The sequence below is a fragment of the Chiloscyllium punctatum genome, chromosome 10 (assembly GCF_047496795.1).
Source record: "Chiloscyllium punctatum isolate Juve2018m chromosome 10, sChiPun1.3, whole genome shotgun sequence".
Lineage (NCBI taxonomy): Eukaryota > Metazoa > Chordata > Chondrichthyes > Orectolobiformes > Hemiscylliidae > Chiloscyllium > Chiloscyllium punctatum.
The window spans coordinates 15,181,232-15,198,807 of record NC_092748.1 but is presented as its reverse complement, the minus strand read 5'-3'; the positions used below and the strand labels follow the sequence as shown (position 1 = coordinate 15,198,807).

The following is a 17,576-nucleotide window of genomic DNA, read 5'->3' as shown; positions in this document are numbered from 1 at the left end:
ATCATTGATTGGGGTTGTTAACCTGGGCCAAACAGGGAGCCCTGGCTGACAGATATAAACAGGAGCTTCACACCAGCACGCACACAACATGGGTGCTGGGGAAAAAATAAGCACTACCGCAGCTAGGTGGTAGTGTGGGGGTAATTGTTAAAAAATAATTTTTAAAATCCCAGCAAAGTTCACACCTTCACACACACATGGGTACTGGGGAAAAAAGTAAGCACTACTGCAATTAGGCAGCAGCGTGGGGGCAATTTTAAAAAAAGAAAAAAAAAGGATCAGGAGTGTCAGACATCCTATTCATTCTGAGAGCTGGCTCTGAGGGAACTGGATCAGTGTCAAGGACTCTGCACGTGTAAAGGGTGACTTGGTGACGGGATACCAGCCTCTCACACACACACACACACACACACACACAACATGAGTGCTGGGGAAAAAGTAAGCACAATCGCAGTTAGGTGGCAGTGTGGGGGAATAATAAAAATAAATAAATAAACAGGAGTGTCAGAGGCTATGAAAGAAAACAGGCGCTTCACACACACACACACACACACACACACACACACACACACACACACACACACACAACATGGATGCTAGGGAAAAAGTAAGGACTACCGCAGTTAGGCTGTAGTGAGAGGGTAATTTTAAAAAAAAGAAAAAACATGAAAAAGAAAAAAACATTCAAAAAAGAAAAAAAAGAAAAATTTAAACAGGAGATTAGGATGCAGAGAAAAGAAAAAGAAAAACAAACGAACAGGAGATTCAGAAGGTCTCCTCAGTCTGAGAACTAGCTTTGAGCTGGCTGGTCAGAGCCTATGTATCGTGCACATGGAAATAAAAAGTGATTTGTTATGGCATACCTGCCTCTGTGCAGTTATTTGAGTCAGAGTAGCTTTTGTCATTTCTACCATGTACAACTGATATAGTAAGAATGAGACAGCGTTCCCAGGTTGACCGAGGATACTACATTGATAGCATAAACTACACAATCGTGTGCAGTATAAAGTACATAAGAAATGGAAAACACACAAGTTACAGTGTCACAAAGAATGATGAGTTATAGACATTTTTCTAGCACCAATGCGAAAGAATTTCAGATCTGCATGAGTCCGATTATACCGTGTTCGGGATGGCTTGGGGAAGAAACTGCTGCACAGTCTGAATGTAAGAGACCATATGCTGCGGAATCTTCTCCAGATGGCAGGAGGGAGTAGAGTTTGAATGAGGGGTGTGTGATGCAGTGTGTGGAGTAATTGTCTGTAATGGAGGGAAAAGGTGACCTTCGTGATCTTCTCAGCTGTCGTCACTATCACTCCCCAAGCTGGTTAGTCCCAGGTACAAATGTAGATACCGCCCTTGCGCATTACTGAATGCTAAGGGAATGAAATTAGCTGTGTCGAGGGGGACAAATATTTTTATCAATACCTTAATAAAAACCGAAAGAACTGATGAGATGCTGTAAATCAGAAAGGAAACCAGAAATTGCTGGAAAAGCTCAGCAGGTCTGCCAGCACCTGCACAGAGAAACCAGCATCAACGTTTCAGATCGAGTGACCCCCCCCTCTTCTGCCTGAGGAAGGGTCACTCGACCCAAAACGTCAACTCTGATTTCTCTCCACACGGATGCCGGCAGTCCAGCTGAGCCACACCAGCAACCCTCGCTTTGCTGTCAGTACCTTGTTCAATGCTAAATTGAGCAATGTGGTTGAAGAGGTAATGAGTTCAATTTTTCACTGCATCCCTGCTGTATCAAAAGGAATTTTCTCTGAGTGCTTTGTTTAAAATTTAAGACTACACTTTCCTGGCAATTGGTAAAAGTTGTAAATGTAAAATAAATAAAAAAAGTAATCCAATGATTCAGTGATAGCAATATTTTAAACTCAGTCATTTATAGATGAACTTCTGTGATTATTATTGATCATCTGTTCATTCTGGTCTATTACTGATCTCTTAGTGCTTCTCCACTTTGCCCTTATTCCCTCCAAGGAATTTAACGTTAAACCTTTACAGTCGATGTACATGAGATGTAAAGCCAAAGGCCAGGAGTCTTATCATGTTTAAAACATATATATATCCGGAGACTTAGAAAAGCACATTAGAAATACAAAGTTAACAAAGTATTAACATTTTCTATTTTCATTTCTATTAATAAGCAATCAACATAAAGGGCAACACTTAAAATTTCCCATAAGTTCAAAATTTTAACTTATGGCTTTATTAAGCCATTCAGAGTCCAAATGCACAAATCCAATGGGGGAGCAATGTTTCTACAATTGTATTTAACACCGCAAAATATTCAAAGACATTTCACAGCTGCATTATCGTTCAAAGTTTGACAAAAGGCCATTTAAGGTGATGTGAGGTTATCCAGGAACAACTTAAAGGAGGATAGCCAGAGAAGTGGAGAGATTTAGGCAGAGAATTAGGGGAATGGGAGTAGCAAACTAGCTCTTAAAGAGAGCCAGCATGAACATGATAGAAAAAGGCTCTCCCTGTCCACCCCTAAGTATGGGAAAGGCAAACACGAGGGAACACAACTTTTAAAGTGAGGGGGAGATAGGTATAAGACAGATGTCAGAGGTAGTTTCATTACTCAGGTATGGAATGCTTTGCCTGCATCGGTAGTAGATTCGCCAAGTTTAAGTGCATTTAAGTCGTCATTGGACAGGCAAATGGACGTACATGGAATAGTTTAGGTGGGATGGGCTTCAGATTAGTATGACAGGGCGGCGTAACATCAAGGGCCGAAGGGCCTGTACTGCGTTGTAAGGTTCTATGTTCTATGATAGGCCAAATGGTATCCTGCAGGTTTAACCATTCAATGATCCCAGAGGGCTGGATTTTAGCAGCATGGGGAAGACCCCGGGGAAGGGTGCCTTAGTGAACAACTGAAAACTTCTTTCCAATCTGAAGTCACTTACTTCTCGTCTGCTGACAAGGTGTGAAAGGAGCTGGATGTTCCTATCCATTTGTCTCATGTGCATAAATCTCCTTTGGGATCCACTTTAATTAGCTTTGTCCCGTCACAGAAAATACTACTAATGTTGTACCTTTGCCAGAACAACTGTCACATGAATAACCTTAGCTTCTTTATCTACAACATCATTGGTATGGTTATGCACCTAGGTACACAAAGGCTAATGGGGGATTTAAAAAATTGCAGATTACACAAAATTTACAGCACAGAAACAACCCATTCAGCCCAACTATTCTCTGCCTGAGTTGATGATCCACGCAAGCATTTCCCCAGGTCCCTTTGTCTCATTTTATTCTTACACTTTCATGTGCTTAGCTAGTTTCTCTTTAACTGCATCCATGCCTTTAAAACTAACCAATCCAGTTGGTCAAAGCTAGAGGTCAATTGAAAGACAGACACCAGAGACTGTTGGATATTTATAAACTGATTGAAGCATATAGAAGCAAGACAGGTAAATGGAGTGAAGATCGGCCAAGATGTGATAGCCTGGGAGAGTAACCATGATAATCCGAATGGCTTTTACTTGCCTCTACAATGTTAAATTTTCTGTGATGCTCTTCATTGACGTTCTGCAAATTAAAGCAACTGGCTTGTTCAAATGCCAAAGTCTCTCAGCATATTTGTTTAGGTGCCAAATTCACGTGCAGTAATTTGTACAATGTGGAGTCCTTGCTGAGGGGTTCACACTGAGCATTAACTGTCTTCATTTTAACAGAAAAGACCCTCCACCCAGTTTACAAACAAATTAGAATTGGCCCTCCATATAAATTCAACAGAATCCACACCTACCAAACAGAGAACTTGACTTCTAAAATACTTAAAATAAAAAACAGCAATGTTACTATTTTCAGGCAGAGCGTTACTATAACCTGAAATGCATTGCATGGAAGAGTGAAGGGGGTAGATTCACACCAATTTTCAGAAGGAATTTTGAAGAGGAGAAATTTGCAATCTGGAGCAAGAACAAGGGCAGGATAATGAACAGGATAGTTCTTCCAAAGAACAGAGACTGGTACAATGGGCGGAACCAGCTCTATGCATGGTATAAGATTCTATAATTGTGCTGTTTACAGAACTGTTTCTTCAGCACTTTGTGAAACAGATGAAAATACAAACCACAACTATGGAATGAAAATAATAGCCAGTGGTGAGAGGCATGGGGAAACTATACACAGAACAGAAAGTATGGAGTCATTCAGTATGAAGACATGCATGCATTAAAAAGCAGTCATGCACGATGACCCATTCGTGGGTTTTACTGGCTTGTTTCCCAGAAGAAAAATTAACCCAATGCCCTTATATGGAGCTACGGAGGATTTACAGCCTAGAAACAGGCCTTAAGACTGGCTCCACCTAACTCTTACATTGGTGTTTTTGCTACAAATGAACCTCCTCCCATCCATTTTCACCCAAAACCCATCAGCACACCCTCCTACTCCCTTCTCCTTCAAGGTTCTCCTCAAGTACATCCGTGCTGTTCACCTGAAATGACTCAACGTAGGAGTGAAGTTTCTTTCACTCAGTCATTATCTTCTCTGGAATGCCCCTAGTTTTTGATTCTTCCATATCTCCTTTATGCCTATCCTGTCAAATCCCTTCATAAAATTTTTAAAATCTTTATTCAGCTGGCCTTGGCCTTTTGCTTTTCAGAGAAAACTACCTCACTGTTTCCATCATTCGCATGCAAGGTTTAAACAAAAAAAAATTATGTTAATTTGAGATGTTTATCCTTAATTAAAGCGATGAACAATGGACTTGGGAGCAAATTTCCAAAGTCATTGTGCCTTAAATTGCTAATTTCACTCTTACAGCCTCTACAGGTAATTGCAGCAACACCAATCTCACTTGAGGCTAAATTGTTATGGACTAGAAACCAGTAACATTCTGTAAACATACATATTGACAAAGAAACAATGCTTTATCAATAAGGCCTGTAGCCGACCTCACTTTATTGAACCAGTGCTCAGCTGGAGAAGTACTCATGTTGGGAGTTGTATATCCAGGGCACCATATGGATCCTTAACCCAGGGGACACAATCTCTGTGTAGTTTAAGTGTAGATGCACTCTTGGATACTTTACCTTCCACTCAGTGTAGAGTTGAAGGGTACTACATGGATTCCCAGAGGGCCACCGTCTCCAGAAAACTCCACCTTCTTTGTCAAATCACTGCCAAAAGAAAGACAAGATGGATGAGGTTACACCCAACAACAGCTGTGATTCAACGAAAACCACAGACTTTTAACCCATTCTCTCCAACAAGTAAACAGAATGGAGTGACTAGATTACAATGCATCTGTCAGGGCCTTAAGGATAGTGAAGAAAAAGGATTCAAGTCAGTCAAATGCAAATAAAAGGAACAAAGACCAGTGAATAACGATGTTGGTAAACAGCTAGGCATTTACAACACAAATGGGTGCAATTGAAGCTATAGTTTTGGTCTGCAGTCAACGTACTCAAAAACATGAAGGGAGTAAAGTCCCCTTATAATGCAGCACCATGACGGAACATCAGCATTGAAGCAACAAGTGTATATGTGTGGCAAGGCAGACAGAGAAGTGGGGGTGGGAGAGGGTGGGGGGAGAGAGAGAAATGCGGGGGTAGGAGACAGAAGGAGAGAGAGAGTGAGAGGAGGGGAATGGGGGGGTTGAAGGAGAGGGGGAGGGGAACAGGGGGGGGAACAGGTGAAGTGGAGGGGACAGACAGAAAGAGAGAGAGAGATGGGGAAGAGAGAGATAGAGAAGAGGTGTGTGTGTGTGTGTGTGCTTGCGTGTGTGTTTGTGAGAGAGAGAGAGAGAGAGAGAGAGAGAGAGAGAGAGAGAGAGAGAGAGAGTGTGTGTGTGTGTGTGTGTGTGTGTGTGTGTGTGTGTGAGAGTGTGTGAGAGTGTGTGAGAGAGAGAGAGAGAGACAGACAGACAGAGGGTCGGTGAGTGATAAGGGAGGGAGAGACAGAAAAGAGGGATGTGAGAAAGAGAGACAAAGGAGTGGGGAGACAGACAATATGGGTGGAAGAGAGAGACATATGGGGAGAGAGAGACACACACAAGCTGCTGAGAGAGAGAGAGAGAGAGAGAGAGACACACACACACGGGGAAAAAGAGAGATGGGGGGAAGGGAGACGGGGGGGGGAAAAGGGGACGGGGGGGGAAGGGAGACGGGGGGGAAGGAGACGGGTGGGGACAGGAGACGGGGGGGGGCAGAAAGGGAGACGGGGGGGAAAGGAGACGGGGGGGAAGGGAGACGGGGGGGGGGAAGGGAGACGGGGGGGGGGGAAAAGGGAGACGGGGGGGGGGGAAAAGGGAGACGGGGGGGGAAGGGAGACGGGGGGGGGAGGGAGACGGGGGGGGGAAGGGAGACGGGGGGGGGAAGGGAGACAGGGGGGGGGGAAGGGAGACGGGGGGGGGGAAGGGAGACGGGGGGGGAAGGGAGACGGGGGGGGGAAGGGAGACGGGGGGGGAGAAGGGAGACGGAGGGGGGAAGGGAGACGGAGGGGGAAGGGAGACGGGGGGGGAAGGGAGACGGGGGGGGGAAGGGAGACGGGGGGGGGGGAAGGGAGACGGGGGGGGGGGGGAAGGGAGACGGGGGGGGGGAAGGGAGACGGGGGGGGAAGGAAAGGGAGACGGGGGGGAGGGAGACGGGGGGGGGAAGGGAGACGGGGGGGGGGGGGGAGGGAGATGGGGGGGTAAGAGCGACGGGGGGGAAAGGGAGACGGAGTGGGGAAAAGGGAGACGGGGGGAGGGGAAGAGATATGGGGGCGAAGAGAGACAGGATGGGGGAAGAGAGATGGGGGGGTGGGGAAGAGATATGGGGGCGAAGAGAGACGGGGGTGAGAAACAAGGGGGCGAGAAACAAGGGGGAAGAGAAACAAGGGGGAAGAGAAACAAGGGGGAAGAGAAACAAGGGGGAAGAGAAACAAGGGGGGAGAGAAACAAAAGGGAAACGGGGGGGGAGAGAAACAAAGGGGGGAACAAGGGGGGGAAAGAAATGGGGGGAAACGGGGGGACAAGGGGGGGAGAAACAGGGGGCGGAGAAACAAGGGAGGGGGAAGAGAGAGAAACAAGGGGGGGAAACAAGTGGGGGGAACAAGGGGGAGAAACAAGAGGGAGAAACAAGGGGGAGAGAAACAATGGTGGAGAGAAACAAAGGGGGGAACAAGGGAGGGGAAACAAGGGGGGGAAACAAGTGGGGAGAGAAACAAAGGTGTTGCGAAACAAGGGGGGAGAGAAACAAAGGGGGGGAACGGGGGGGGGGAGAGAAACAAGGGGTTGCGAAACAAGGGGGGAGAGAAACAAAGGGGGGGAAAAAGGGGGGAGAGAGAAACAAGGGGGAGAGAAACAAGGGGGAGAGAAACAATGGTGGAGAGAAACAAAGGGGGGGGAGAGAAACAAGGGGGGGAAAGAAACAAGGGGGGGGAATGGGGGGGAAACAAGGGGGAGGTACAAGGGGGGAGAGAGAGAAACAAGGGGGGGGAGAGAAACAAGGGGGGGGAGAGAAAGGGAAACAAGGGGGGGAGAGAATCAAGGGGGAGAGAGGGGGAAACAAGGGGGGGGAAGAGAAACAAGGGGGGGGGAGAAACAAGGGGGGCAGAGAGGGAAACAAGGGCGGAGAGAAACAAAGGGGAAACAAGCGGGGAGAGAAACAAAGGGGCGAGGAACAAGGGGGAAGAAACAAGGGGGGGGAGAAACAAGGGGGGCAGAGAGGGAAACAAGGGCGGAGAGAAACAAAGGGGAAACAAGCGGGGAGAGAAACAAAGGGGCGAGGAACAAGGGGGAAGAAACAAGGGGGGAGAGAAACAAGGGGGGAGAGAAACAAGGAGGGAGAGAGAAACAAAGGGGGAAGGGAAACAAGGGGGGGAATAAAGGGGGAGAGAGGGAAACAATGGGGGGGAAAGAGAAACAAGAGGGAGAAAAACAAGGGGGGGGAGAGAAACAAGGGTGGGGGAGAGAGGGAAACAAGGGGGGGAGAGAGCAACAAGGGGGGGGGAGAGAAACGGTGGGGGTGCGAAGTAAGGGGGGAGAGAAACAAGATGGGGAGAGAAACGGGGGGGGAGAGAAACAAGGTGGGGGGAGAGAAACAAGACGGGAGAGAGAAACAAGGCGGGAGAGAGAAACAAGGGGGGGGAGAGAAACAAGGGGGGGGGAGAGAGAAACAAGGGGGGGGAGAGAGAAACAAGGGGGGGTGAGAGAAACGGTGGGGGCGAGAAGTAAGGGGGGAGAGAGACAAGATGGGGAGAGAAACGGGGGGGAGAGAAACAAGGTGGGGGGAGAGAAACAAGGGGGGGAGAGAAACAAGGGGGGGGGAGAGAAACAAGGGGGGGGGGAGAGAAACAAGGGGGGGGAGAAACAAGGGGGGGGAGAAACAAGGGGGGGGAGAGGGAAACAAGGGGGGGAAACAAGGGGAGAGGGAAACAAGGCGGGAGAGAGAAACAAGGGGGAAGAGAGAAACGGGGGGGGGGGAAGAGAAACAAGGGGGAGGGAGAGAAACGGGGGAGAGGGAAACAGGGGGAGAGGGAAACAAGGGGGGGGGGGAGGGAAACAAGGGGGGGGGGAGGGAAACGGGGGAGAGGTACAAGGGGGGAGAGAGAGAAACAAGGGGGGGGAGAGAAACAAGGGGGGGGAGAGAAAGGGAAACAAGGGGGGGAGAGAATCAAGGGGGAGAGAGGGGGAAACAAGGGGGGGGAAGAGAAACAAGGGGGGGGAGAAACAAGGGGGGCAGAGAGGGAAACAAGGGCGGAGAGAAACAAAGGGGAAACAAGCGGGGAGAGAAACAAAGGGGCGAGGAACAAGGGGGAAGAAACAAGGGGGGAGAGAAACAAGGGGGGAGAGAAACAAGGAGGGAGAGAGAAACAAAGGGGGAAGGGAAACAAGGGGGGGAATAAAGGGGGAGAGAGGGAAACAATGGGGGGGAAAGAGAAACAAGAGGGAGAAAAACAAGGGGGGGGAGAGAAACAAGGGTGGGGGAGAGAGGGAAACAAGGGGGGGAGAGAGCAACAAGGGGGGGGGAGAGAAACGGTGGGGGTGCGAAGTAAGGGGGGAGAGAAACAAGATGGGGAGAGAAACGGGGGGGGAGAGAAACAAGGTGGGGGGAGAGAAACAAGACGGGAGAGAGAAACAAGGCGGGAGAGAGAAACAAGGCGGGAGAGAGAAACAAGGCGGGAGAGAGAAACAAGGGGGGGGAGAGAAACAAGGGGGGGGGAGAGAGAAACAAGGGGGGGGGAGAGAGAAACAAGGGGGGGGAGAGAGAAACAAGGGGGGGTGAGAGAAACGGTGGGGGCGAGAAGTAAGGGGGGAGAGAGACAAGATGGGGAGAGAAACGGGGGGGAGAGAAACAAGGTGGGGGGAGAGAAACAAGGGGGGGGAGAGAAACAAGGGGGGGGGAGAGAAACAAGGGGGGGGGGAGAGAAACAAGGGGGGGGAGAAACAAGGGGGGGGAGAAACAAGGGGGGGGAGAGGGAAACAAGGGGGGGAAACAAGGGGAGAGGGAAACAAGGCGGGAGAGAGAAACAAGGGGGAAGAGAGAAACGGGGGGGGGGGAAGAGAAACAAGGGGGAGGGAGAGAAACGGGGGAGAGGGAAACAGGGGGAGAGGGAAACAAGGGGGGGGGGGAGGGAAACAAGGGGGGGGGGAGGGAAACGGGGGAGAGGGAAACAGGGGGAGAGGGAAACAAGGGGGGGAGAGGGAAACAAGGGGGGGAGAGGGAAACAAGGGGGGGAGAGGGAAACAAGGGGGGGAGAGGGAAACAAGGGGGGGGAGAGGGAAACAAGGGGGGGGAGAGAAACAAGCTGGGGAGAAATGAGAGGGGGAAACGGGGGGGGGAGAGAAATGGGGGGAGAGAAACGGAGGGAGGAGAAACAAGGGGGAGAAAAACAGGAGGGAGAGAAACAAGGGGGGAGAGAAACAATGGGGGAGAGAAACAAAGGGGTGGGAAAGAAATGGGGGGAAACGGGGGGGGACAAGGTGGGAAGAAACAAGGGCGGAGAAACAAGGGGGGGAGAAACAAGGGGGGGAGAGAGGGAAACAAGGGGGGAGAGAAACAAAGGGGAAACAAGCGGGGAGAGAAACAAAGGGGGGGAACAAGGGGGGAGAAACGAGGGGGGGAGAAATGCAAGGGGGGAGAAACAAGGAGGGAGAAACACAAGGGGGGCAGAAACAAGGGTGGAGAGAAAAACGGGGGGGAGAGAGGGAAACAAGGGGGGAGACAAACAAAGGGGAAACAAGCGGGGAGAGAAACAAGGGGGGGGAACATGGGGGGAGAAACGGGGGGTGGAGAAAAACAAGGGGGAGACAAATGGGGGGGGGAGAGAAATGGGGGGGAGAAACGGGAGAAATAAGGGGGGAGAAAAACAAGGGGGAGAAACAAGGGGGGGAAGAGAGGGAAACAAGGGGGAGAGAGAAACAAGGGGGGAGAGAAACAAGGGGAGGGAGAAACAAGGGGAGGGAGAGAGAAACAAGGGGGGAGAAACAATGGGGGAGAGAAACGTGAGTGGAGAGAGAAACGGGGGAGAGAAACAAGGGGGGGGAAACAAGCGAGAGAGAAAAATAAGGGGGACAGAGAAACAAGGAGGTTGGAGAGAAGCAAGGGGGAAGAGAAAAACAAGGGGGGAAGAGAGACAAAGGGGGTGAGAGACAAGATGGGGGGAGAGAGAAACGAGAGGGTTGAAATGAGGGGGGAACAATGGGGGGAAATGGGAGAGAAATAAGGGAGGAGAGAAACAAGGGGGACAGAGAGACAGGGGAAGAGAGATGGGGGGGAAGAGAGAAACGAGCGTGGGGAAACAAGGGGGGAAAGAAACAAGGGGGGGGGAGAAACAAGGAGGGGGGAGAAACAAGGGGGGGAGAAACAAGGGGGGGGCAGAAACAAGGGGGGGGCGCAGAAACAAGGAGGGGAGAAACAGGGGGAGAAACAGGGGGGGAGAGAGAGAAACAAGGGGGGAGAGAAACAATGGTGGAGAGAAACAAAGGGGGGGAACAAGGGAGGGGAAACAAGGGGGGGGAACAAGGGGGGAGAGAAACAAAGTGGTTGGGAAACAAGGGGGGGGAGGGAGAAACGGGGAGAGAGAAACAAGGGGGGGAACAGGGGGGAAACAAGGGGGAGGTCCAAGGGGGGAGAGAGAAACAAGAGGGGGGGAGAGAAACAAAGGGGGGGGAGAGAGAAACAAGGTGGGGGGGGAGAGAAACAAGGTGGGAGGGGAGAGAAACAAAGGGGGAGAGAGAAACAAGGGGGGAGAGAGAAACAAGGGGGGGAGAGAGAAACAAAGGGGGAGAAAGAGAAACAAAGGGGGGGGAGAAACAAAGGGGGTGAAACAAGGGCGGAGAGAAACAAAGGGGTTGGGAAACAAAGGAGGGAGAGAAACAAAGGGGGGGAGCAAGGGTGGAGAGAAACAAATGGGGGAAACAAGGGGGGAGAGAAACAAAGGGGTTGGGAAACAAGGGGGAGAGAAACAAAGGGGTTGGAAAACAAGGGGGGAGAGAAACAAAGGGGGGAAACAAGGGGGGAGAGAACCAAAGGGGGGGAAACAAGGGGGGGAACAAGGGGGGGCAACAAGGGGGGGAAACAAGGGGGCAGAGAAACGGGGGTGGGGGAGAGAGGGAAACAAGGGGAGAGAGAAAAACAAGGGGAGAGAGAAAAACAAGGGGGGAGAGAAACGGGGTGGGGAGAGAAACAAGGGGGGAGAGAGAAACAAGGGGGCGGAGAGAGAGAAACAATGGGGGAGAGAGAAACGGGGGTGGGAGAAACGGGGGAGAGGGAAACGGGGGGGACGGAAACAAGGGGGGAACAAGGTGGGAGGGAAATGAGGGGAGAAGAAAGACAAAGGGGGGGGAGTAAGGGGAGAAGACAGACAAGGTGGGAGAGAGCGACAAGGATGGAGAGAGAGAGAGACAAGGGGGTAAGTGAGAGACACAAGGCGGGGGAGCTTTTCTCTAGTTTAAAGTATGAGTTTCTACTGAGTGGTGTTTACACAAAAATTGCTTTAAATTTCTTTGTTACCACAAAAGTCTACAGATTCGAAACATTATGGAGTCTTCTCAGATGATCTATGAAATTCAAATTATTTTTTAAAGTTCTCAAGGATCACAACAATGTCAAAGAGTGTTGCAAATCCTTTACCTCCTCTGGAAAGAAAGTGAACAATTTGGGTGGGTGAGTTGTGAAAAGCCACCCAATTGTGGGATTGTTTTATTGTGCACTTTACTGTCCTAGAATCACAGCTAAGCCAGATTCACTCTCCCATTAGAGACACATACTCAGACTGACACAATGGGATTCACAAGTTCTGGTTGATTTGTCCCCTCGATAAGCCAGGTATGCAAAATCCAACTGTAGCATATGCGACCTGGGGCTCACATGACAGACTAGAAAAACAGCAGCAAGACCTTATGGGCTTCACCCATCAAAACTGCAACATCAGGAGCACTTCCTGTACACTACATCACTGCACAAGGTGTACAGGAATGGGATACCTTTGCTGATGGATCAAATAGATCAGTACATTTCCTGATATGCTTAAACACTGTATCGGGAAAATTACAATGGGTTCAACCTATCCTGGATAAGTAACTCGGGATTATGCATGAGAGTAAAGGAAAGAGGAAATCAAGAGGCGAAAAGATGTATAGAGTGAAGACTGAAATTTATACCTCTTTTAATGTTTCTTTTCGGTTTTTAAAATCCAAACAGCTGGAAGGTAACGTGCCCAATTGTGGGTCTGTACTGAATTAGTGACTCAGTATTGTGGGGACACTGAAAACTACATCAACTCATTAGTACAAAAGCAATAAGCTGAGGTTTCCACTTCTGTTTGGCATCTTGCAAAAAATGCTTATGTGCGCGTATGCCATAATGAACTTGGCACGTCTTTGACCAAATAGCCTCCCCTATTGCTTAACAGAACAACTTGCACTTACACGGTACCTGTAAGCGCCATACAATCAGATAAAATTTAAAACAGAGCCCAACCAGGGCAGGTTTGGCCAGAGGTATGTTTCTGCTATAATACAGTAGTTCAGTTCTCATGCAATCCCGTGTCGTAAGAAAGTCGAGTAATAGCAGTACCATTTAAACTAATGGGACCAGAATCGCATTGTAATCAATATACATGTTAAAAGTTTGTGCTTTATAAACGGTGTCCCCCAACTCATCAATTGCGTTATAGCCATTTTGCATTAACGAAACACGCATTATAGCAGAATGACCCTGTATAGAGGGGGAGCGGTACTCCAACAATGGTCATGAGATTAAAATTCATGATACGGAAGAGGACAGAATTGAAGGAACATGGAGCTCCTAAAGATTGGGACAGTCTGGAGATGAGCAAGGGCCATGAAGGCATTTGAACATAAAAGCCAAGAATTTCACATTGATGGTGTTACCCAACTGGAAGCAGATGAGACCAGGGACAGTGGGTGAGTGTGAATTGGTGCAAATAACAACAGGCATCAGAGTTTTGAATGAACTCGAGCTTATGGAAACTACAAGGTGGGAGGCTTCTTTTTAATATAAACAAAACATATACTCATCTAAGGATGAGAGTCACTAGCTAGGCAGCATTTGTCAGCATTACTAAATACATTTGAGAAGATGGTAATGAGCCAGGGGAGCACTGGAATTGTTTAGTCTGAAAATAACAAAGGGGTACATGGTGGTCTGACATAAAACTTTATAGTCTGTTGTCATGCACGAATGACCAGAGAGGTTCAAATGCCCTGTGAAATCAGACCCTGGAAAGGAATTTTCACCCTCAGAGGGGAACAGGATAGCATTGAAAAATGACAGGAAGAAATAAATCTACTCAGCCATCTTCTGTATTAATTGCAACTTGCACAAAGGACTTTGTTCTTAAAATCCATCATAATACCCCTGCACCATACTGAAGTGTCAGCCTGGATTTCTATATATTTGTTCACGGGATGTCAACATTGTTGGCAGGGCCAGCTTTTATTACCCTATTCCTAACCACTTTTGAGAAGGGACAGGTGAGCTCCTGCCTTGAGCTACTGCATTACTTTGGAATATGGTGCTACTAGGAATAGAGTTTCAGGATTTTGACTTAACAACAGTGAAGGAATGTAATTTCAAGTCAGGACGATGTGTGATTTGCAAATGATGACAAACCCATGCATCTGCTTCCTTGTCCTCCTTGGTAGCAGAAGTCACTGGTTCTGGAAAGGGCTGTTGAAGGAACCTTGGTAGGATGCTGCAGTACATCAACGCACTCTACAACCACATTGGATCAATGAATGATTAAAGGTATCTGATGAGGTGCCAATCACAAGGGATACTTTGCTCTGGTTGGCAAAAAAAACTTTGAACTCCACTCATCCAGACAACAGGAGAGTATTCCATTACAGAACCTTTACTCAAATCTTTGAACTTGAGCCTTCAACTTTCTGACTCAGAGGCAAGAGAGTTACAAATGACTGAGTTATGACTGACCCCTTTATGTGCAAATCTTAATGTCCAATGCATCATTTTATTATTAAGGTTGTTACAGTCAAGCCTGACCTGCACCCTGGCCAATGTTCACATATGCCCACATTTAACCTCAAACTAATTGACAAAAACCTGAAGCAAGAACTCTTCCTGATCAATTCTTCTTCCTACTCTACTCGAAAACAATAATGGAAATGGTTACAAGGATCTTATTGTGGATACCGTCAAAGAGTTAATCTGCCCAACAATTAATGCTATTTGCAGCTTTCATAACTGCAGACAAAAGCGTGCAGATGTTTTGTGTCATTCAACATCTGGTACAAGTAAATATGAACTTTCCATACAATGTGCATAAAGATGAGAAGGAATTTTTTTTTTGTTTGCAGACAGCGATGATGATATGGAATGCAATGCCTGAAAGGGTGACAGAAGCAGATTTAATGCTAAATTCCAAAAAGATATTGGAAGTGCACTTGAAATAGAAACATTTACAGGGCTGTTGAGAAGAAGCTGGAGAACTAATTTGAGAATTCTTTCAAAGAACTGACAGAGGCACAATGGGCCCAGTCCCCTCTTCCTCTGGAGTATGATTCAATCATTCCAAGAGGTACACACACCCATGTGATGACCTTTAATTTTTAGCCACTTATGTTGCATCTATTTTAAGACTGTTTCACCTGATTATATTATCCTTTTTTTAAAAAATAGAAATTGTGGTAGAATTTATTGTTTGTTACTCTGAAGACCTTCTGGTTGCAACTCCAAACTGTGCGCGTGCACAGAAGGTTAAAAGAATTTGCAAATCACTCAGCATAATGGATGACTTGAGATGAACACAGTGGGCACTTTTAAAGCCCATTCTTGACCTCCACCTCCGTGGCACACAAATTCATGAAATACCAACAGCAACCAAAAGGGACGAGAGAGAGTCTATGCTTTATTTGCCTTCTAAGACACGCCGGTGACATTCCAATTGTCCGTCACTTTTGGGAGGAGGCAACTTCTGGTTCACTCAGGTAGGAGGCAGACAGAAGTAGGTCAAGGGGCAGTCAGCTGCTTCCTGGTGAGGGAACATGTATCCCAAGCAGAGGAACAGAACTTGCAGCTCTGAACCAGACACAAAAATATCATGCCACCTTTGGTCGATGGGCAGAAACTGAAGGGCCTGAAGTATTGGAATTATTTCCCTAAACATCTCTATCTTCCCATTTCTCTCACCTCCTTGAAATTATATCTTTTGGCCACCTGTCCAAGTGGCTTGGTATCAAATTTCATTTGACAATGGCTTTGAGCAGTGTCTTGGGATATTAATGGTGCCAGATACATACAAATAGCTGAAGTCATTAAGCTATTATGCCCAATCTTCTCCCTCCCACCCCAAAATAGATTGGTTGACCCAGGAAGAGATACTTTTCGCGTTGGGGGAAAAGAAAATGGGGTGGGTAGACGTACTGAGAAAAAAGCTTTAGATAAACTTTCATTGCCTGCCTGACAGACAAATCACAGTTGTGCAGCAGGATCTAGAAAAATAAATCAGAAAAGATTTACGAGCAAGAGCAGTCTGAGGCAGCTAAAGTGAACACACAAGGGCTGTGGATGGAGAAGCGACCAATAATTCACTTGGAGGCAGGAAATGTAAAGTTACGGGGAACTTTATCAGTCTCTTTTCCTCACAAGGACACAGAGAAAGATAAGAAGGGATGCTGCAATTCCCTGTGAGATAAAAGATGCTATTTCCATGGTTACAACGGGTCAGGACTGAGGGGAGGAAGTAAAATATCAGTCTCCAAACTCGGGAATTCTTGAATGTCAGCGTTGCATTTAGTGATGAGTATCGTGTAGATAGATTGCCTTTTTTGTTCCTTATTTTCTGCCCACCCTGTGTTTTTTTTTCTTAGATCTCTGTCATTATCATTCTGGAGCTGGCTGCTGCAAAATGTTGAGTTCTCCAAGAGGCAGACTGAGAGAGTCAGAGAGTCAGAGAGAGAGAGAAAGAGATGTGGTTTGTCTCATTCACCAAGACATTGTCCAGTATTTAGCAACATATCTAAGCTATGATCTTCAAGAGAACATTGGGCTGTAATGTATAAGAAATCAATTGCCCAGAGAAATCCGAAGTGCCACACAATGCTCTACAGCAGCAGGTGAAGAATGGTCAATAAAGGAACAATTCCAGTGAAGTCTCAAAGGTTCCATCCAGGGCACATAAACAGTCCAAGAGGTAACAGCAATGGTCAGCTGATAGACCCACAGTGCATGTTGTAAACTTGACATCTGAAGATTTTACTTCTATCCAAGTGATAGGTCCCAAAAGAAATGGACAACATGCAATGTAAGTCAAGACTGACATAGGTGAAGGACAAATATCATCCTTTGATGCACTGTTTGAGATGTACTCAGTAAACTGACACATTGTGATACAGTCCACAAAAGATAAGCTAACTGTTTGCTGACATTCCATGTATTATCCATCTTAAAAACCAACATGGATCCTCAAAGTCAATAGATGTGAAGCTGGAAGAGCACAGCAGCAGGTCAGACAGCATCCGAAGAGCAGGAAAGTCAACATTTTGGGCTGAAACCCTTTGTCAGATCCTCAGGGTGGACACTCAAGATCTTTGACATAATTGAAGCAGATTGACACTCTATCATCAGTCTTAAGGCATGCAGAGACCTACATATTATTACAATCCGCGAGGTGAAAAACCCATTGGTTGCAAAGCTTCCAGAGTGTAACATCAATGTGATACATTTTGGTCTCAGCCAAGCATAGCACATCCAAAAGCTGTCAAGACAATGACCAACCACAAGAGTTCACAAAGGTCATCATAATAGATTAGCCTGAATGCATCCGACAGGTCCCCAAGCTTGTTCTAAGTATATGAAATAAGGTTCTCTCCAAGAATGTAAACTTCAAGGAAACATGGGGTAGGTCTTGTGGTTTTATGACAAGAATGTAGACTTTCAGGCATGTGCCCACAGGAAACAAAAGATTAGCGCATGAATCCACATTAAAGTCTGGCAATAATAAGAACATGGATCAACTAATCAAGCCATCAATCTCAACAATCAACAGAACCTCTTTCCTTGTGCACAAGATTCGTTCTGAGCCATGGTGCAAGATTGTGATTGATACTTTCTGTGTCCAAAAGATGATTATATTCTGGT

At 47.4% G+C, this 17,576-nt stretch overlaps 1 protein-coding gene across 1 annotated transcript in view; it reads right to left on the bottom strand.

The window, feature by feature from the left end:
• LOC140481912 (partitioning defective 3 homolog B-like) overlaps nt 1-17,576 on the bottom strand; it is a 997,517-nt gene that overhangs the window by 533,121 nt on the left and 446,820 nt on the right. Inside the window, exon 7 of the mRNA XM_072578586.1 lies at nt 5,061-5,147. Coding sequence (XP_072434687.1) covers nt 5,061-5,147 — 87 coding nt within the window. The remainder of the gene's footprint in view (nt 1-5,060; nt 5,148-17,576) is intronic.